Source organism: Leiobunum rupestre, chromosome 3 (genome assembly GCF_980474605.1).
Source record: "Leiobunum rupestre chromosome 3, qqLeiRupe1.1.hap1, whole genome shotgun sequence".
Taxonomy (NCBI): domain Eukaryota; kingdom Metazoa; phylum Arthropoda; class Arachnida; order Opiliones; family Sclerosomatidae; genus Leiobunum; species Leiobunum rupestre.
The window spans coordinates 49,012,427-49,035,122 of record NC_143386.1 but is presented as its reverse complement, the minus strand read 5'-3'; the positions used below and the strand labels follow the sequence as shown (position 1 = coordinate 49,035,122).

Here is a 22,696-nt window from a genome sequence, read left to right as displayed (position 1 = left end):
TAAAACGCGATTGAAATGATTAAAACAAGAATAAAAATTATTAAATAGCGATTAAAATTGTTAAACTTTAATAGAAATGATTTAAATTATTAAATTTTGATTAAAGTTATTAAACTTTGATTAAAATGATTAAACTTTGATTAAAATAATTAAACTTGGATTAAAATGATTAAACTTTGATTAAAATGATTAAACTTTGATTAAAATGATTAAATCGTGAATAAAATGATTAAATCGTGATTAAAATGATTAAATCGTGATTGAAATGATTAAATCGTGATTGAAATGATTAAATCGTGATTAAAATGACTAAATCCTGATTAAAATGATTAAATCGTGATTAAAATGATTGTATCTAGTTTAAAATGAGTAAATCGTCATTAAAATGATTAAATCATGATTAAAATGATTAAATCGTGATTAAAATGATTAAATCCTGATTAAAAAGATTAGATCATGATTAGAATGATTAAATCTAGTTTAAATCGTGATTAGATTTTCTAATCTTGATTAGATTTTTTAATCTTGATTACCCTGATTTAATATAATTTAGTATTATAGTTTTCAAGCTAGAAATTTAGAATACAATTTAGTATTATAGTTTTCAAGCTAGAAATTTAGAATACAATTTAGTATTATAGTTTTCAAGCTAGAAATTTAGAATACAATTTAGTATTATAGTTTTCAAGCTAGAAATTTAGAATTATAGTTTTCAAGCTAGAAATTTAGAATTAGTTTTCAAGCTAGAAATTTAGAATTAGTTTTCAAGCTAGAAATTTAGAATTATAGTTTTCAAGCTAGAAATTTAGAATTATAGTTTTCAAGCTAGAAATTTAGAATTAGTTTTCAAGCTAGAAATTTAGAATTATAGTTTTCAAGCTAGAAATTTAGAATTATAGTTTTCAAGCTAGAAATTTAGAATTATAGTTTTCAAGCTAGAAATTTAGAATTATAGTTTTCAAGCTAGAAATTTAGAATTATAGTTTTCAAGCTAGAAATTTAGAATTATAGTTTTCAAGCTAGAAATTTAAAATGTGTATAACGTTAATTTTCCGATTTCATTGTGAGTCTAGTTTAAATAAAAAACCAAGGATAGAAAACAGCGTATAGACCTTAAAAGTTTATTGTTAAGTTCAATGACGGTTTCGTAAATTTGAATATTTTTCCCACTGAAGTTAAGGATATTTGTTCTAACGGGAGGAATTAAAAAAATTTGGTATTTCCTTTTTCAAGGCTTACGAGTTTTGGTGGCAATGCATGTTCGAGTGTGTGTATATTTCTCAGAAATGCTGGTGACAATTTTAAATTTCATTCATATGTAAATAAGACCTAACTACCATTTTTTAAAAGAATTTTCGGGAAAAAACCTTTGATCGTCGTTACAATATTAATGAACATAATAGTAATCAGCTAAGCTAATACCCAAGGCACCACCTTAGGCCTAAGTCATCAAGCGACTTTTAAATCCATTATTTTTTTTAAAAACACGTGGTTGTGATTAAAACACCTACGATCAAGTAGTGCAATTTACCAACACGTTGTGTTTTTCCAAAGACAAATTAAATAATTCTGGAAATGTGAGGTCTTTGGAAAAATTGTTTAGATTTAAGGATATCTGGTCTACATATTTTAGTCGGGTTGTCTATTGTCTCGATCTCCCTTTCAGAGAAAATCGCGCGCAAACATATTAATATAATTCGGGGTGCTATTTAAAGAAACAGCTCAAGCTAAGCTGACATTTGAAAGTCGAAAAACTACTTCCCACTTTATCGTCCTGGTTGGCAGAAAGTTCATGGTCTTATATTTTAAACGATTTTCTTCAGTTAGAACCGTTCTTCAATATTATTCATGATTTCGTCAAATTTATGTTCAAGATTTCGTCAAATTAATGTTTAAGATTTCGTCAAATTTTGTTCAATATTTTAAGTCAATTTATTTTGAGATTTTACCTTATTTATTTTCAAGATTTGACCCAATTTATGTTCAAGTTTTTGTCAAATTTATGTTCAAGTTTTCGTCAAATTTATTTTCAATATTTTAGGCCAATTTATTTTAAGATTTCGTCAAATTTACGTCCAAGATTTCGTCAAATTTATGTTTAAGATTTCGTCAAATTTACGCCCAAGATTTCGTCAAATTTACGTCCAAGATTTCGTCAAATTTATGTTCAATATTTTAGGTCAATTTATTTTGAGATTTTACCTTATTTATTTTCAAGATTTGACCCAATTCACGTCCAAGATTTCGTCAAATTTATGTCCAAGATTTCATCAAATTTACGTCAAAGATTTCGTCAAATTTATGTCCCAGATTTCATCAAATTTACGTCAAAGATTTCGTCAAATTTATGTTCAATATTTTAGGTCAATTTATTTTGAGATTTTACCTTATTTATTTTAAAGATTTGACCCAATTCACGTCCAAGATTTCGTCAAATTTATGTTCAATATTTTAGGTCAATTTATTTTGAGATTGTACCTTATTTATTTTCAAGATTTGACCCAATTCACGTCCAAGATTTCGTCAAATTTATGTCCAAGATTTCATCAAATTTACGTCAAAGATTTCGTCAAATTTATGTTCAATATTTTAGGTCAATTTATTTTGAGATTGTACCTTATTTATTTTCAAGATTTGACCCAATTCACGTCCAAGATTTCGTCAAATTTATGTCCAAGATTTCATCAAATTTTGTTCAATATTTTAAGTCAATTTATTTTGAGATTTTACCTTATTTATTTTCAAGATTTGACCCAATTTATGTTCAAGTTTTTGTCAAATTTATGTTCAAGTTTTCGTCAAATTTATTTTCAATATTTTAGGCCAATTTATTTTAAGATTTCGTCAAATTTACGTCCAAGATTTCGTCAAATTTATGTTTAAGATTTCGTCAAATTTACGCCCAAGATTTCGTCAAATTTACGTCCAAGATTTCGTCAAATTTATGTTCAATATTTTAGGTCAATTTATTTTGAGATTTTACCTTATTTATTTTCAAGATTTGACCCAATTCACGTCCAAGATTTCGTCAAATTTATGTCCAAGATTTCATCAAATTTACGTCAAAGATTTCGTCAAATTTATGTCCCAGATTTCATCAAATTTACGTCAAAGATTTCGTCAAATTTATGTTCAATATTTTAGGTCAATTTATTTTGAGATTTTACCTTATTTATTTTAAAGATTTGACCCAATTCACGTCCAAGATTTCGTCAAATTTATGTTCAATATTTTAGGTCAATTTATTTTGAGATTGTACCTTATTTATTTTCAAGATTTGACCCAATTCACGTCCAAGATTTCGTCAAATTTATGTCCAAGATTTCATCAAATTTACGTCAAAGATTTCGTCAAATTTATGTTCAATATTTTAGGTCAATTTATTTTGAGATTGTACCTTATTTATTTTCAAGATTTGACCCAATTCACGTCCAAGATTTCGTCAAATTTATGTCCAAGATTTCATCAAATTTACGTCAAAGATTTCGTCAAATTTATGTCCAAGATTTCATCAAATTCACGTCAAAGATTTCGTCAAATTTACGTCCAAGATTTCGTCAAATTTACGTCCAAGATTTCGTCAAATTTATGTTTAAGATTTCGTCAAATTTATGTTCAATATTTTAGGTCAATTTAATTTGAGATTTTACCTTATTTATTTTCAAGACTTGATCCAATTCACGTCCAAGATTTCGTCAAATTTATGTCCAAGATTTCATCAAATTTACGTCAAAGATTTCGTCAAATTTATGTTCAATATTTTAGGTCAATTTATTTTGAGATTGTACCTTATTTATTTTCAAGATTTGACCCAATTCACGTCCAAGATTTCGTCAAATTTATGTTCAATATTTTAGGTCAATTTAATTTGAGATTTTACCTTATTTATTTTCAAGACTTGATCCAATTCACGTCCAAGATTTCGTCAAATTTATGTCCAAGATTTCATCAAATTTACGTCAAAGATTTCGTCAAATTTATGTCCAATATTTTAGGTCAATTTATTTTGAGATTGTACCTTATTTATTTTCAAGATTTGACCCAATTCACGTCCAAGATTTCGTCAAATTTATGTCCAAGATTTCATCAAATTTACGTCAAAGATTTCGTCAAATTTATGTTCAATATTTTAGGTCAATTTATTTTGAGATTGTACCTTATTTATTTTCAAGATTTGACCCAATTCACGTCCAAGATTTCGTCAAATTTATGTCCAAGATTTCATCAAATTTACGTCAAAGATTTCGTCAAATTTATGTCCAAGATTTCATCAAATTCACGTCAAAGATTTCGTCAAATTTACGTCCAAGATTTCGTCAAATTTACGTCCAAGATTTCGTCAAATTTATGTTTAAGATTTCGTCAAATTTATGTTCAATATTTTAGGTCAATTTAATTTGAGATTTTACCTTATTTATTTTCAAGACTTGATCCAATTCACGTCCAAGATTTCGTCAAATTTATGTCCAAGATTTCGTCAAATTTACGTCCAAGATTTCGTCAAATTTATGTTCAATATTTTAGGTCAATTTATTTTGAGATTGTACCTTATTTATTTTCAAGATTTGACCCAATTCACGTCCAAGATTTCGTCAAATTTATGTCCAAGATTTCATCAAATTCACGTCAAAGATTTCGTCAAATTTATGTCCAAGATTTCATCAAATTCACGTCAAATTTATGTTTAAGATTTCGTCAAATTTATGTTCAATATTTTAAGTCAATTTATTTTGAGATTTTACCTTATTTATTTTCAAGATTTGACCCAATTCACGTCCAAGATTTCGTCAAATTTATGTTTAAGATTTCGTCAAATTTACGTCCAAGATTTCGTCAAATTTATGTTCAATATTTTAGGTCAATTTTAGGTCAATTTATTTTGAGATATTACCTTATTTATTTTCAAGATTTGACCCAATTTTTAAGTGAAATCCCTATCACTTATTTGTTGTTACTTTTAACAGCAGCCTTTAAATAGGGAACACATTTTAATCAAATGATAATTTGTGCGTTCAAGCAGGAAAGTGTACTTTTCTTGCGTCATGGTTTGTTACCGCTGGGGAACAAATACGTTATTTAATTCTTCGAGCCTCGCCATTTGAAGCTGTAAATATTTCGTATAAATGTATTTAAATGTAATTGGTTTAGTTTCAAGAGATGAATTTTCAATACTCGTACCAGCGTACTAGATTTCGCCCGAAAATTTCGGCTAATTGCGGGTGTCATAGACCCACTTTACGTGGTTGCCTTTGCGGGGTGAGCTTTCTCAAATTAATACACTAATCATTAGTAATGTTCTTGTAGACCTTGAATGGTGCTTTATGACACAACTTATTAACAGGTTCCCTGACCACAGTGGTTTATTTAATTATTATTATTATTTAATTAAATATTCAGTTAATTGTTTTTTGATGGCACCACATAGACAAATGATCATGTTATAGACCACCATAAATTATCCGGTATACATTATTTCCTGGAAACCTGCTAAAGAAAATCTTCGAATTGTTTTTAAATAACATTCATTTAACTCTAATTTTCTGGTAATTCCATAAATTATAATTTTTTGGTAATTCCATAAATTATAATTTTTTGGTAATTCCATAAATTATAATTTTTTGGTAATTCCATAAATTATAATTTTTTGGTAATTCCATAAATTATAATTTTTTGGTAATTCCATAAATTATAATTTTCTGGTAATTCCATAAATGATAATTTTTTGGTAATTCCATAAATTATAATTTTCTGGTAATTCCATAAATGATAATTTTCTGGTAATTCCATAAATGATGATTTTCTGGTAATTCCATAAATGATGATTTTTTGGTAATTCCATAAATTATAATTTTCTGGTAATTCCATAAATTATAATTTTTTGGTAATTCCATAAATTATAATTTTTTGGTAATTCCATAAATTATAATTTTCTGGTAATTCCATAAATTATAATTTTCTGGTAATTCCATAAATTATAATTTTCTGGTAATTCCATAAATGATAATTTTCTGGTAATTTCATAAATTATAATTTTCTGGTAATTCCATAAATTATAATTTTCTGGTAATTTCATAAATTATAATTTTCTGGTAATTCCATAAAATATAATCTTCGTGTAGTTCTATAAATTCTAATGCTCGTGTAGTTCAATGAATTCAAATGCTCGTGTAGTTCCATAAATTCTAATCTTCGTGTAATTCCTTAAATTATAATCTTCATGTAATTCCATAAATTCTAAACTTCGTGTAATTCCATAAATTATAATCTTCGTGTAGTTTCTTAATTTTAAACTTCGTGTAGTTCCATAAATTCAAATGCTCGTGTAGTTCCATAAATTCTAATCTTCGTGTAATTCCTTAAATTATAATCTTCATGTAATTCCATAAATTCTAAACTTCGTGTAATTCCATAAATTATAATCTTCGTGTAGTTTCCTAAATTATAATGCTCGTGTAGTTCCATAAATTCTAATGTTCGTGTAGTTCTATAAATTCTAATGCTCGAGTAGTTGCATAAATTCAAATGCTCGTGTAATTCCATAAATTCAAATGCTCGTGTAATTCCATAAATTTTAATTTCCTTGTAGCTCGATAAATTATAATTTATGTGTAATTCGATAATTTATAACCTTCGTGTAACTCGATAATATATAATCGTGTAACTCGATAATTTGTAGACTCAAGAAAATCAAAATACCATTTACGACAGCCAAATAAAATTCCTTAAGAATAGTGGTATAATTAGTTATTCTTCGGAAATCATTTATAACCGGAAATTATTATGCCTACAATTATTTATCCCCAACTAGTTTCTCGTTACCCCATGATTCGAGTTTTAAATTAAGAATTTTTCCTTTTTAAAGTTCTAATATGTTTTAGGATCGCGTCTAAGAATTCATCTTCTTAATATCTGAACGTGATATGAATTAATGGTTTTGGAGGGACCTTTAGAACATAATTGGATCTTAATAATATGCAAATGAAAAAAAAGTATTTTGAAGAATTCATCGTTCAAATTGGCTTAAAACTAGTTTTCCCGCCACAAATATACTTAGATTAGGTAGATAAAGATTGCATCACCAAAGGTAACAATATGCTAATGTGCTGCGTTTAAAATGATACATTTTCCTGCGAACTGTACTAAGCAGAGTGCTATCATCTCCTACCCCCCCCCCCCCCCCCATAGTTACAGAAAAATATACACAGGGTTGCACAAAATTTTAAGATTCCAATTCCCTGTTTTCCCCTGACCATTTTAAGAGATTTTCCCTGACTTTTCAGGCCAAAGTTTTTATTTTATACTTTACTTTTATCCGAAGTTAATAAATTTAAATGAACTTATATTTCAGTAAAAAGATTATTGCAATGTTGTAAAAATTAGCTAAACTTTCAAGGAAATCAATGATAATCATTAAATTTGTCATAAATTTAGAGTAAAATTACCTTCAAAGAGTGTCAAGATAAAATTGAATTCCCTGACTTTTTACAAATTCTTAAAATTCCATGACTTTTTATGCCTATTTTTAAATTCCCTAATTTTTCCCTGACGTGTGGCAACCCTTATTACAATTTTAGAACTTGCTAATGATTGTAATCATGCAGTGGACGCTTTTGCGCATAGGCGGTCTCGGCAAATGCCTAGGGCCTCGCGCAAGGCCGATCAACGTGTCAAGTTGAAATTCACATTGATAGATGACTTAGTTTTCAGTATGGTTTATAAAAATTTGATCCAGATATGATCAAAATTGAATATATTAAATGGGATAAAATAAAAATTTAGTTAATTCTTGACAAACAATTGTCTTAAATCTTGCGCAAATTTTATAGGATTACCATATTTTTGATGAAAATTTTAACAAATCGCACTGGATCAGAATATTTCGATTCCAAATTTGCTAAATCTTTCTGGATTAAAACTATTTTGGATCAAAGTTCGATCCATAAATATTTGATCCTTTTCCAGATTTGATTGGATCCAATATTAATACTATGTCCAAAATTTTATTAAGTAAAGGATTATGAATATTTGATCCTTTTCCAGATTTGGTTGGATCCAATATTAATACTATGTCCAAAATTTTATTAAGTAAAGGATTATGAACTCGCGTTTTTAGAACTTAACATATTTGCCTAGGGCAACCCATAAAGCCGCTACTGAGGGTAATAAACCAGATTTTCCTCCTATTTATTGATACGAAGCCAAACGCCAATTTATTCTAAAATTGAAATACCCACAATTAAAAACTTGGCTAGTAAAGTAACTTATGCAATCCTCCAGATAATTAAATATCAGTTAATGGGTACAAGCAACAAAATTGAAAAATACACATTTTGTCTTAAAACTAATAGGCCTTTCTATAAAGAAGTAACATTGGCCTTCTGGTTTTGATGATGCTGCTGCGTCACGGGTGACGTATCGATGACGTTGTACTACGAAAAGCCCTGGACATAAGAGTAAATTCGACGAGGCAACCTGTTTTTAAGTATAAACTGAACTGAACTTCTACGTATTTCGTGACGAATGAGCTACGTCAAAACAACTTCAGCACGCGAAGCTTATTTGATAGAAAAGCCTTTTAATCAAAGCCTAAAATATAAAGTTATTGAGATTTTTTAGGATAATCGCTTAATTTCAAACGTACTATTAACAGAAGTAAATGAGCGTTGGTTTCCAGAACGTCCTTGGGATGAATTTAGTGATATTTTCTTAGAACACTAAAGTGCTATTAACAGAAGTAAATGAATGGGAGTTGTCAGGTATTTTTCTCACGTTACTGCTACTTTAATTTCCGTTTTCAAATTTGGCGCGCTACGAAACAGTGGAAGACAACGCTTTACTATCGCCATCTAGCGGTTTCTTATCCGAAAAGAAAGGAAAATATCTAGTGCATTTGGCGGAAAGATACTAGCACGAATATATGGTAAATCGTCGGCGGGAATTTCGAATTTGGCCTGTTTACGTGGTTTTTCGTTCAATATAAAACTTAAGACTTAAGTGAAATTATAATGTAAAAACTTAGATTTACCCCGATGCCAGCGCTATGGTGGCGGCTTTCGGAACCTTGTCCACTCAAACTATACTACGTGATAAATTTCAAGAGCTCAGTGCTGATCATGATCAATATATTAAATCGCAGTATGAAACTTAAATTTTTTAGTTTAAACTTAGTTAAAGTTTACTATAGTTAACGATTTAAAAAATGGAGGGAAATATTTTGCCACATTAAAAACTGCGAAGGTACTGGTTTCATTTTTATTGCTCAGGTCAGGATTTCTCAAATGGCGATTTCGACCTTGGAAATGATTATCTAGAAAATATACTGAAAGTAAAAAATCTACTATATATGTATTTCTGAATGTCGGTCTGTCTGTCTGTTTGTCGGTTGGTCTGTTTGTCTGTCTCGCTATAGGCGTCCGCACCGTTCCACCTAGCGCACCAAACTTCGCTTAATCGCGATTTAATCAAGTTAATCGCGATTTAACCAGCTTAATCGTGATTTAATCAGCTTAATCGTTATTTAATCGACTTAATCACTAACTCGATCTAATCATGATTTAATCCATTTAATAATAATCATGATTTAATTGGATTTAATCGATCAAGGGTGCAATCTATAACATAAGTTTTCCTGACTTTCTAAAGTTTATCAAAAACCTCTTTAGCCATTTTATCATCCACTAAGCTAGAAGTAACGCCTACAGCAGAAAGAGAATTGGTTGTTTCAGTCTTTTACATACCTAAATTCGATCAGCATCTCGTCTAGCGGCTAAAACGAGAAAATTACCATAGTCTACTCACTTTAGATAGCTGCTTAAATTTAATATAGTAGGATAGGAATAATTCACCTTATACTACAAAAGTTTTAAATGTATCTCACTGGTTTAACTTGTAAAACTAGAAAATAATTGTTTAGAAATTTCGCTTTACATGATCTCTTAGCTTTGCATCTAGGCATCACGGGACGAATCCAGGTAAAAAAATCCACGATAAAAAAAGTTAAAGGGGAACGGTCAAGCTTTAACCAGTTAGATAGCCCTATAGCCCATTAAAAACTAAAATTTATGGCAAAAACCGCATAAAAAAATATTGAGTGGTTAATTTTTAATAAAATAAAGAAATTTCGGGAAATCGAAAAGCGCGCGTCCGCCGCGACACCTGGTGAGAAGTCGGTGAGACAGAAAAACAACGTAAAAGCGCACGCCGCTGAAGACGCAAAAAATTTGTTTTGCACGCGCGGCGCGTTCCAGTTATAAGAGACCTAAGCCTAAATTGCGCGATTTTAAAAGTTAGGATAGTTCGCAAATCGCTCATACGGGGTTAAGGGCGCTGGCGTCAGCCCCTAAGATGGCGGCGAAAATTCAAACCCTAACACCTGGCGTTATTTTTCGTTTCAACTTTTTGGGCCAAAAGCTATTTTTTCAAGACAAAAAAAGGTACGTGTTAGTATATTGAACGTCTTGTTAATCTTTTGATAGGGAAATAAGGCCATATTTACAAAAGCTTGGCCGTTCCCTTTTAAGGTAAAAGCATGTAGGCATCACGGGACGAACCAAGGTAAAAAACCTGTATTAAAAAAAATCCAAAAAGTAGAAATAAAATTCAAAATTGTAATGGTCCTACTCTGTACGCGTGATTCTAATTTCTGAAGATTTTCGATCAGCTTCCAAATCGACGGGTCACTCTGGCCTACCAAATTTTGAAAACCATTGTTCCATCTTTCTCAAACGTTGTTTGCGCGTGACGTGTCGGTAGTTCCACTGGAAAATTTGGCTGTTTCCTACGAGCTAAAAATATTAGGCCTAACTTAGTTCGCGTATTATATCGCGCACGTGGTTAATACATCTTGGGTGGAAATCTTTCCAATATCAGACACGGTGGCGCTGTAAGCGGCGCTGCTCGGTTAGAACTAGGGATGCACTGATATATCGGCTTTTTTTTTAAATATCGGTATCGGCTTAATCGAAGCCGATATTGACCGATACCGGTATTCGAAAAATATTTGCAGGAAAAACCTTTAAAATACTCCATTAACTACCTAATGATATTATTTTATTGCCACAACCTGACATTTACCCTTAAAATGCTTGGCTTTAGTCTATTTTTTAATTTTTAAGTAACTTGCCGGTTGTATCAACACTGGATGCAGGTGCCGATAGATATGTTTCCATAAAATCCAGCTATGTTGTTTTCCCCTCCGACAAAAATTGCCCCCTCAGTCTTTGATGGGAGTTCAGTTCAGTACGTTCAAGTTCTAAAACCGTTGGCACGACTCAAATTAATGTACGTCAACAAGCTGGCAAACATGTTTCACGAAAAATCAATAAAAACCCAAGACTACCAACAGTTACATGTCCCTTCCTAGAGAATACCACCTCCTAGGCAGTTCTGAAAACACCTATACTGTTAAGAATAGATGACTTTGTTAATATCGGCCGATATTCGTGGCCGATATATCGGTCGGCCGATAAATAGGCTGTAAAACTAACCAGACTATTTAGTTTTCGGCGTTGTCATTTGGAAACGTTCGCCGTCCCTTTCATTATTTATCGTTCGGGTGAAAGTCGTAAATCACTGAAGCGAAAGCGACCTTGGTAGTAAACAGAGTTAGAAATGTGCTCTGCCGTTCCTAATAACCCTTAATTATCTATATAAGGTTACGAGGGGTAGGGGGTTACCGTGACGCTCTCCACATAAAATAGTGTATTAAATAATATTTACTAATCGGCGAATGAGGTTTCGTCACCTGTCGCGAAGGTGTAACCAGTTTTAGCCGGTTTTCGATTAAAATTTTAGTGGTTAGGCGTTTCTCGGAATGTATAACAGGCTTTTCTCGGAACGGATAGCATCGGAGGAAGCTCTTGCTGCTAGTTTGGCAACCACCCCGGGGTATCCATTAAAAAGGTTTTACATAGAAAACATTACTTATTTTTACGGTAAAAATTGTCACGCTTGGGAAGAAATCGTATATAATGGAAAGTCCTGTTAGTTTGTCGCAATTAGATCCATTGTTAAATTGATCGGTTGTTATTACAGTGTTAGGATAAACCCAGAATTTTGTGGATTTTTTTGAAAATAACACAATAAAATCCACAATTCTGGCCTTAACCCTAAAAAATCTACAAAATGGTTTTTATAGCAAAAACAAACTACAAATTTATATGAAAACCACTAACAATGTAAAACAAATCCCAGAAATGTGTTGTTAATTTAACCTAACATATATTCTTTCCTTTTTCTCACTCATATGATCTCAATGTGGTGCATTATATTCTGGATTCCCATTACTTTTGTATCTAATCCGAAGTCTGTATATAAGTCGGCAACGGCTTCACAGATGTTTACTGTTCAATAAATAAATAAATAAAGACGTAATATCGATAGTATGACAATTTTTTACGAATATGTTTTGAGAACCAGATTTTTGTAGTAGAATTTTAGTCCTTCGCCGAATTTTAGTTCAATTTACTTTCGCTCATCTAAATGTTTATAGATCTGATTATGGGATCTGATAATTAAACCTTAAGCAGTTTTCCACTCGAAATAAAGCTAGGTTTTCAAAGGCCCTTAAACCTATAGAAGCAACAAACGCAAGGGGAACGCAGCTAGACTTTAAACACGCTAACGCAGTGTTGTGTACAAATTTCATTGGACGAGCCTTTATGCAGAACATTTTACGGAAAGGGGGAAGACAATTTCCGATTTTCCCCTTCCCAAAGCCTCTAACCAATGAAAAATTTGCACAAGAAAATGCACGACTTTTGACGGGTTGCGTTCTCCTTGTGTGGGATGCTCAGTGCTGTGGTTGTATACAAAGAAAAATCTATTTTTTATCCATTTAAATAATTGTTTTTCACTAAAACAATAAGATTTATAATTTTTAGGCCTTATATAAAGAAAAACGTTTTTCTTAAAATTATTTTAAAATCTGAGACACACTGACTGAATTCTGAATCCCAGTTAATTTATTCGTGGGTTCCAATATAGGCCGATACGCGGTATTTGAAGTACTAGACCAAAATAATTCTGGTGAAATTAAGTCCTGAAAATTTCCAAAATCCGAAATTTCGAAAAATTCCTTATTTTACCCTTTTTCACTCTGTTCCAAAATGAAATCCCTTTTAGGTCGGAAAATCCCTAAAAAGGGATAAAATCTCTCAAAGTGGAAGCACTGTGTGGTTGTTGCTCCTAGCCTAAACAGTGAAAAGAAAGCTGAGCTTTTAGCGTTCTGCAAAATGAGTCTATGGGAATTTAAAAAGGCCACAGAAACGCACCGGCTGAAGCTCAGATTTGTTATGTTAACCGTCTTCGGAAACGCTGTTGATTTACTTAAACACTGAAAATGTTACAAATAGCACTAAGAAAAATCCAGAAAATGTTAGGAAGAACGCTAAGAAAAAAACTGAAATTGTTACAAAGAACACTAAGAAAAATAAAAATAAATTACGAAAAACGCTAAGAAAAAACTGAAAGTGTTACGAAGAACACTAAGAAAAATCCAAAAAAAATTACGAAAAACGCTAAGAAAAAACTGAAAGTGTTACAAAGAACACTAAGAAAAGTCCAGAAAATTTTACGAAGAACGCTAAGAAAAATACTGAAAATGTTACAAAGAATACTAAGAAAAATACAGAAAATTTAGGAAGAACGCTAAGAAAAAACTGTTAATGTTAAAAAGAACACTAAGAAAAATCCAAAAAATTACGAAAAACGCTAAGAAAAAACTGAAAGTGTTACAAAGAACACTAAGAAAAATCAAAAAAATTACGAAAAACGCTAAGAAGAAATTGAAAATGTTACAAAGAACACTAAGAAAAATACAGAAAATTTAGGAAGAACGCTAAGAAAAAACTGTTAATGTGACAAAGAATACTTTGAAAAACCTTGAAAACTTTACAAAGAACGCTAAGAAAAATCCAGAAAACGTTACGAAGAATACTAAGAAAACCTTGAAAACTTTACGAAGAACACTAAGAAAAAATCAGGATATATCTTTAAATTCTAGATTTAATAAAAAAAAAAGGAGTTAAATTGAAATCCAACGTTTTGTGGTCCCACCCAACGTATATGATTGTAGGGGGTACACGTTAGCAATATTATTACGATTAACTTCACCTGCACAGTTTCCTAGCTCGCACTAGCACCGATCTATTGAGAAGGCAGTTTCGCAAAACCAACTTTTTTGTTATCCCACCCTCCAATTTAATTTCATTTAAAATTGATCGAGCTGTCGAAATTACAGACTATAGTAATCCGTGAAACTGGTTTAAAATTACCATGTTTTCCCACTGTTAGGTAGGGCGCAATATCCTCCGAGCAGGGTCATCCAGCGGAAATTTCGTTTTCGTTGTCATTGAAAATAGTTAACACGTGAACCTAAATGTTTTGAGGGTACGCTAGCCTTGGCTTTGTCAAATTCACAAAACTATTTTCGATAGCATTTCAATTAACGTCCTTGGATTACTATCATTTATTTAGAATTTTTTTCCTTTTTCGATAAAAAATCAAGTTGACCGTTTATACATGTATAGTATTGTATATTGTTTGGTTGGTGTTATAAATTTTATCACCGTAGTGACCGTACGAGTTTCTTATACCAGGAAGTTTAGGGCTTTTAGCCTTTCACAGACAGTTAAGAACTTATGAAATATTTATGAAGATGGACGTATCCCTTTTTCATATACGGTTGAACGCGCTTTTTTACACACAATCCCTAAGCGATTTGTGTATACTAAGATAGCGTACCACGTAGCCGTGGCCGCCGCCGATGCCGCTGCCGCCGAAACTTACATAACTCTTCAACAATTAGGTCTAGAAGGGTCAATGATAAGTGAATCGACAGAAAATATCAGATCCTCAATAGCCCAATATTCATTTTTCGCTAGGGGGCCCACAAGTTGTTCTTTTGCCCATTTTAGTGATTTTGGCGATTTTAGACTTTAAATCTACATATTTTTTTAAATAAAGACCGACTTGGTTTTGTAAATTATAAAGTTAGTGCTGATCATTTTGGAATGACGTTTACGGTTTCATTGGGAAATTTTAATTTTAGCTGAGATTTCTGACCACTTCGCGGGACCCCACCACCCTCGTACGCATTATTGTCATATTTGAATTTCTTACCAATTGATACAGGCGCCATCTAACCTTATTTCCAAAACTCAAAAAATTCAGTGTGTCAAAAAATTACTATAAATTAATACGTTCGCGTTTTGCTACCTTATTCCCAAAACCAGGTAACTCGAAAAATTCGGTTTGTCCTAACATATATTTAATTTAACGTGTTAGCGTTTCGCTTCCTTATTTCCAAACTCGAAAAATTCATTTTCGATCAAATTACTCTTGGGTTTATTAAGTTAATGTACAAGATGATTGAAAATCTGTTCAAATTTAAATTTAATATTTAAAATATATTTCATAGATCGGGTGTACTTAAATGTCCGTGACATCTTGTTGGTATCTGTATTTCTAGGTTTTATTTTAGTTGGTGTAAGTTATCTGACCTGAAGCTAATGCGGAACTATTAGAGGAAGAGGTCTAGAAATCTTTGGGTGATCTGGTAATCGTAATTAAATTATTGAAAAATAATCATTATTAAAGTAATTTTTTCACGATGCAATCATTTTGGTCATGGTACAATCATTTTAATCACGATTATATCACTATAATCTCGATGCAATCATTTTAATCACCATGCAATCATTTTAATCACGATTATATCACTATAATCTCGATGCAATCATTTTAATCACCATGCAATCATTTTAATCACGATACCATCAGTTTAATCTCAATGCAATCATTTTAATCACGATGCAATCATTTTAATCACGATGCAATCATTTTAATCACGATTTTATCGTTTTAATCACGATGCAATCATTTTAATCACGATGCAATCATTTTAATCACGATTCTATCATTTTAATCACCATACAATCATTTTAATCACCATGCAATCATTTTAATCACGATACCATCAGTTTAATCTCGATACAATCATTTTAATCACGATGCAATTATTTTAATCACGATTCTATCATTTTAATCACCATGCAATCATTTTAATTTCTATGCAATCATTTTAATTTCGATGCAATCATTTTAATTTCGATGCAATCATTTTAATTTCGATGCAATCATTTTAATTTCGATGCAATCATTTTAATTTCGATGCAATCAATGTTAGGTTAGGTTAGTAATGTCCAAACCTGACATTGTTATGCAATGTTTAATTTTGGTTCAATGCATTGTGATTTTTGTAAAAATGAATATAAGATACAGAATCAGTGTAGTTGCTAATTTGTATGTGCCATAAAACGTTGAATTAAATTATTTTATTTAATTGCATATTAGATTCCTAGTAGATTTATTGTAGGATTTGGTCGAATGGGAAGACAAACTATAATAGTTTACAGCTAAGAGAGGGGCCTATGGTGACTGGTCTCAATGGAAACCGGGAGGGTGGTCTAAAATTCAAACCATTTCGCGCGTAGCTACTAAATAGGTAGCCATTTTTTTTAGTAATCTCATCGAAGCGACAAAACGTACGAAAATTAGATTTATGCTTTAAAATTTTTAAATTAATATCGTTATGGGCCCTAAAAAAACCACAGATACGATTTTAAACCCGGGTTATTTAAATCAGATAGCAAAGGACGACAGAAATATCTAAGAAAATAATTTAGCCAAGTATATAAAATTAGGCCTTTGTGGTGATCCCTTTTACAATTACCTTCGCTATCGAATAAAATGACAATTTTCGGTCACCCTTTCTAATTGAACTATACTCGAACAATTTTTAACAAGGCAGTTAACCCCTTTTAACGTGAAACTAATTTCTTAATCATTTAAAATCATTAAAATCCGCAAACAGACGATTGGAACTGTTAACCCTCGCGTTTTACTAAGAAATCTACACCAGCAAAATGGCGTTATTGTACGGTTCATTCTTGCTCAAATTACAAATATTACATATTTATTCCTGGTGCATATATCTATACTTGGAACTGCGTATTATGTTTTGGAACTCTGAAGTGTGAACACCGAACTAAATAGTTTAATTGTGTGCGAGTATTATTTTCCGACATCTTGGAAAATGGTCGGTACAAAAACCTTGTATTTTTCACAAAGTTCTTCAAAAATTGCTACGATGTGAGCTCTATTCGCAACCGAAAACTATGGGTACGCCCTCTTTTAGCGACAAGCGAAAACAGTAAGAGGTGGCGTATAAGCAGACGTTACTGACAATCAAAGTTTTAAAACCGACTAGGAAATTTATGAAAAGTTGTTATTCCCCTTTGGAGTTACTTTTTTTAGTATTAGAATACAATACAGAAAAGCATAGACTTCCAGATTTACGTATTTTCGACTCTAGCAGACGCTACACACCCAAGCAGTGGCGAGAAAACTTCAGCACCGCAGGTTCATCTAGAACCATTTCGGTCGCGAATACTAAAATATTTCAGTATCTACGGCCATTTTTGGCCGCCATATTGGGAAATGTTCGCCTTGTCATTTGTAGCTCCATCAATAATGATAATGTAAATTATATTGCATTTGAAAAACGTACTTGCTCCATCGGTTATAATTGATAACAACCTACAATCAATAGGCTCAAGTTTCTATATTGTTTCCCTAATTGACAATAGACAGTTTCACCTAGGAGCAACAAACACAGCACCCCACACAAGGAGAACGCAACCCGTCAAAAGTCGTGCATTTTCTAGAGTACAGTTTTCATTGGTTAGACGCTTTAGCGCCTGCTGCCGTCGGAAGGGGGAAATTCGGAAATTGTCTTCCCCCCGCCCGTAAAACGTTCAGCGTAAAGGCTCGTCCAAAAAAAATTAGTACACAACACTGCGTTAGCGTGTTTAGAGTCTAGCTGCGTTCTCCTTGTGTTTGTTGCTTTTAGGTTTCAGCAGCCCATAAAAATGACGAACGTCATAAATCAAATTACATTAACATTTGAAGAATACAAGGTTGTCCAAGCAATCATTTTCCAATATGGCGACCAAATAATATTCGCAGATAATGAAAGATTTCAGTTTACTTTACATGTGTTCTAATTTTCATTATATTTGAACACCATCGTTGTTCAAATATGATCAAAAGACGTTGATGGCGGCCATTTTCCAATATGGCGTCAGCCGCGACGCTCTAGAGACTAGAGTTTAGGACTTTTAATATATATTATTTTTCTGGGTTCAAGACTATCTGTGTGCCTCGCTGTGTGCCAATTTTCATCTTAATAGTAAAACGTTAGGGGTCAAATCCTAAAGATCCTGGGCGGTTTTACTTCCAGTGGTGTAGCTAGATGGGTGGCACCCGGTGCGGATATCATGGTGTGCTACTTACTAGTCAAAACGTGTAAAAATGTTTTTTCGAATTTCTCTGGTATGTGTAAGTTTTTATTTTTTTCACGGTCGGGTTTCATCCAACAAAAACGGCCCCAAACGGGTGGCACCCAGTGCGAGCCACCCCCTCCACCCCCCTAGCTGTGCCACTGTTAACTTCTGATGTAATAATGTAGACCCTAAAAGATATTTGTGGAAACTTGCTTCAGAGATGGTCAACAAACAAATTGACATAGAATTTTAAAACGCTATATTTTCAGCATATCTCACAACAAGGAATTTACATTCTGATTCTAGCTAGGTTCCTGGAAACAAGGACGTTAGCTTTGTTTTAAGCCTCGAGTCATTCCTTTTTTTTCAAATGTATCACGGAAAAGCTACCTTTCCATCCTTACGAAACTTTCTACGCATACGCAGTATTTTGCAACGTTCAATTTAGCTAAATTTTATTTTAATAAACATGTTCTTCATGTGGTACAAATAATTTCTACTTTATTAGTTGTAACCAGTGGTTACCTAACCACTAAAGTTTATTTGCGGCCAAAGGTTAAAACAGTGGACATGTTGAGAAATAGGAAGGGCTTTCTGACGTCATATGAAAGTTACAGATGGCCCATCTTCTCTGATTTATGCAACCAAGGTTAGGTTAGGTTAGGTTATGTTAGATCTAAGATGCAACAAAGCTTATGCTCTTACAGTCAATCATATAGAGTAGTAGCACTCCTTAGCTTTGGCCATTACTCTATTGGGAAATGTTCCAAGGAGAAAGTACTCCACGTCTCGTCGGTTGCGTGATTGACTTTACTGAAACCAGCTCAGCCCTTTTAACCAAATGTAAAACCTGTTGTAACGTTACGTCATCAGCGACCTCACAGAGCAACCCACCGAAGGATAAGGAACCGTGATCAGACAAGGCTCAAATATAAGTTTTTAGGGACAAGATATCCTTTCACAGGTCGAGTAACGACTAACAAGAAGTCTTACCAGACGAAGGCTTCGACTGGTAAGACTTCTTGTTAGTTGTTGAAAGGTGCATACAACAACACACAAAATAGAGTTAAAAGTTGATTTTTTTAGTAGAAATCTACTATAAATAAAATCATTTATATCTAACCGGTAAGATTTTTGTTTCACCATAAGCAATTTATGAATCCTTTATTGTATTTACCAGGTATGGATACACATTCGCCAACCAGTCGGTTTGCTGATAGGTCTCGGGTGCCAGTTCCTGCTTATGCCCCTGGCCGGATTTTGCCTGATCAAAGCGACGCAATTGGACGGGCTGCTGGCGACGGGGGTCCTGGTCACTGCGTGCAGTGCTGGCGGCGTCACCTCAAACATGTTCACCTATTTCGCCGAGGGAGACGTGTCCTTGAGGTGCGAACCGACATATTTCTTACTTTTTCCGGTCTATTTTTAAGGAGAGGCTAGCGTCAGTTTCAAACTGTGCTATTTGTGCCATCTCTATCAGGGGCGTAGGAACCGGGTGCAGGAGGGTAATACCATAAGCCTATAACCTCTAAGTTTGAAATGCGCATAGCGCCCTTTGTACCACCACTGGACGGGCGAAAAAGAAGAAATCAGGCGATAGTATCGGCACCTGGTAGAGATAAATTGAAGCTTCTTCCTTCCCCCTTTCTCTCTCTACGCACCTCTCTCTTACCAAAGCAGCTGGCATCATGCATTGCGGGACGCGTTACGTTTCTCTTTAGTAGGGTGGATTTAGCGCTGTACTTTCGCCAGTCGTTTGCTTGAACCTACACTGCCTTTCGATTCAAACTTAGGGTTGATAGGCTTATGGTAATACCCCTCCCTATAATTTTTCTGGGAGAGGTAACTCATGTTATTGCCCCCTCCAACTTGTTGGTCAGTTGAAATCTTCAAAAGGCTCCAATTCTCATTTTAAAAGCATATAAAGCCTAAAAACCTCAACTGTGTTTAAATTTCAGTCTTTTCCCGCCAATTTACATAGTAGTAAACAGTACACATGCATTTGGAGAAGCTACACACCATTAAAAATTCAAAACCATTCTGCAGACCCCTTTTCGTTTCTCTTTGCGCCCTCCAACTTCTAGAACGTTCCTACGCCCCTGATCTCTATGTATCGCGCGTAGTTTAAATTTTGGTCAAAAGAGTCGTCGCCTCGAAAGTGTGAAAGCTGCCTGCTCATTTAAAATTATCTCGATACAACAGCTGAATGTTTCAACTAGGAGCAACAAACACGTAAGGAGAACGCAGCTAGCCTTTAAACACGCTAACGCGGTGTTGTGTACGAATTTCATTGGACGAACTTTTACGCTGAACGTTTTACGGAAAGGGGGAAGACAATTTCCGAATTTTCCCCTTCCGACGGCAGCAGGTGCTAAAGCGTCTAACCAATGAAAACTGTACAAAAGAAAATGCACGACTTTTGACGGGTTGCGTTCTCCTTGTCTGGGGTGTTGTGTTTGTTGCTCCTATATGTTTCAGCCTAGAAACATTTATCCAAATGTCGTCAGCTATTAAGTCATACATTAAGATGACAGTAGGCGCTATTTTTTCAACCTATACTAATACCCCAAACTACATATAAGGAATTATATAATCAAATTATTTTACGGTAGCAATGAAATTATTTTGTTTTTTAAATATTTTTAATAATATCCTAATATTTGGTATTAAATAAATAAAAAATAATATGATAAGATTCAATTGATCGTTGTCTGCAGCTTTTATTCAGGCCATAGCCCTGTAATTAAAAGATAATTCATAGCCGATTATAGAGTTTGTGCTGCTGTGACTGGTTTGTCTATGGTTTCTCTTTATACTGCCAAAGCTGAGAATTTTCTATGCATAGATCTGGCAGCATTTTTCAACAGGGGCAAGACAGTCCGAGATAGGTTTATTTAAGCGCCTATTATAATTTTTATCGGAACGAAAATTATATTAGTTCCAAAAGCGGTCGTTAGATGGCGAGACGAGACACAGTGATGTATTCAGCTGTATGTGCTCCCTTTGTAACCCCCACAGTAGAATACACTATGCGTGGATAAATCTACGCTTGTGACGAACGGGTTGCAATTCGTTATTCGGAAAAGCTGACCTCTTCGTAAAAAAATACTGCGTCTTGTATTGATTATTTGATTATCTTACAATACATTAGGGTCGTAGCTGATTGCACCCCTACCAAAGCGAATTAAAGAGCCTATCGGTAACGTTTAGCTTAACATGATATTACCGAACGGCGTTTTCCTTACATCCTACTTCTCTCGTGTTTCACGGCTGTTGATTTTAAAGCCCCGAATATCTAATTCCAGCATTACCATGACTGTATTCTCGACCGTGGTCGCTCTGGGGATGATGCCCTTGAACTTGTGGATGTACGGTCGTAGTTTGGAAACAAAAGAAGTGATCATCCCGTACGTGAAAATCATCATTTCTTTGGTTGCCGTCACGGCACCCGTGGCCATTGGCTTGCTAATTAACTGGAAAGCCAAGAAAATTGCTCCATACATAACTAAGGTTAGACCCTAAGCCTAAATCCTAATGGTATACGTGTATACACTTGGAATCTCTAAGGCTTCATTGTCACCGCGCGAGCAATGCGCCTGAAGAAACGGACGCGTAACCAAATGACTCAGAAAATATACCTTGGTTCGCCCTCCCACTGAAGATCTTGGATAATTTTAACGTTCTTCACATTTATCGGGTTTCACTTATATTCACTTATTTAGATGGTATGTGAATAATTATTCAAGCAGTTTCGTAGCTAGGGGCAGCCCTCCCCGGATGCCACCCGTTTGGGTGTGATTTGGGGGTGACACCTGACCGTGCAAAACAAAAACTTACACAAACCTGAGACTAGTAAGTAGAACACCATGATAACCGCTCCGGGTGTCACCCATGCTAGCTACGCCACTGTATTCAAGCTAGGAGCAACATAGAACGCAGCATAGCTTTAAACACTCTAACGCAGTGCTGTGTTCAAATTTCATTGGACGAGCCTTAACGCTGAACGTTTTAAGGGGGGGGAAGACAATTTCTGAATTTTCCCCTTCCGACGGCAGCAGGCGATTAAGCGTCTAACCAATGAAAACTGTACACAAGAAAATGCACGACTTTTGACGGGTTGCGTTCTCCTTGTGTGGGGTGCTGTGTTTTTCGCTCCTAGATTCAAGACTTAATTTCTACGCATTTAGCCCAAATAAATAAATCCCTTCCTGTTTCTAACGTAGCTTGCGTCCGTTTCCATGGTAACGCATATAGGTCAGCCATGACAATAAGACGACCATGGAGGTCACGTGTTTATTACGCGGGATCGTGTGGTGTTTTGCCTCGTGATCTTTGACGTGAAATTAATGTCA

General features: G+C 33.6%; 1 protein-coding gene across 1 annotated transcript in view; it reads left to right on the top strand.

Moving 5' to 3' along the window:
• The window catches only part of LOC149952485 (ileal sodium/bile acid cotransporter-like), a 30,091-nt gene that overhangs the window by 4,799 nt on the left and 2,596 nt on the right, over positions 1-22,696 (top strand). The window contains exons 2-3 of the mRNA XM_090170182.1: positions 19,525-19,730; positions 21,650-21,854. Of these exons, the coding sequence (XP_090026308.1) occupies positions 19,525-19,730; positions 21,650-21,854 (411 nt within the window). The remainder of the gene's footprint in view (positions 1-19,524; positions 19,731-21,649; positions 21,855-22,696) is intronic.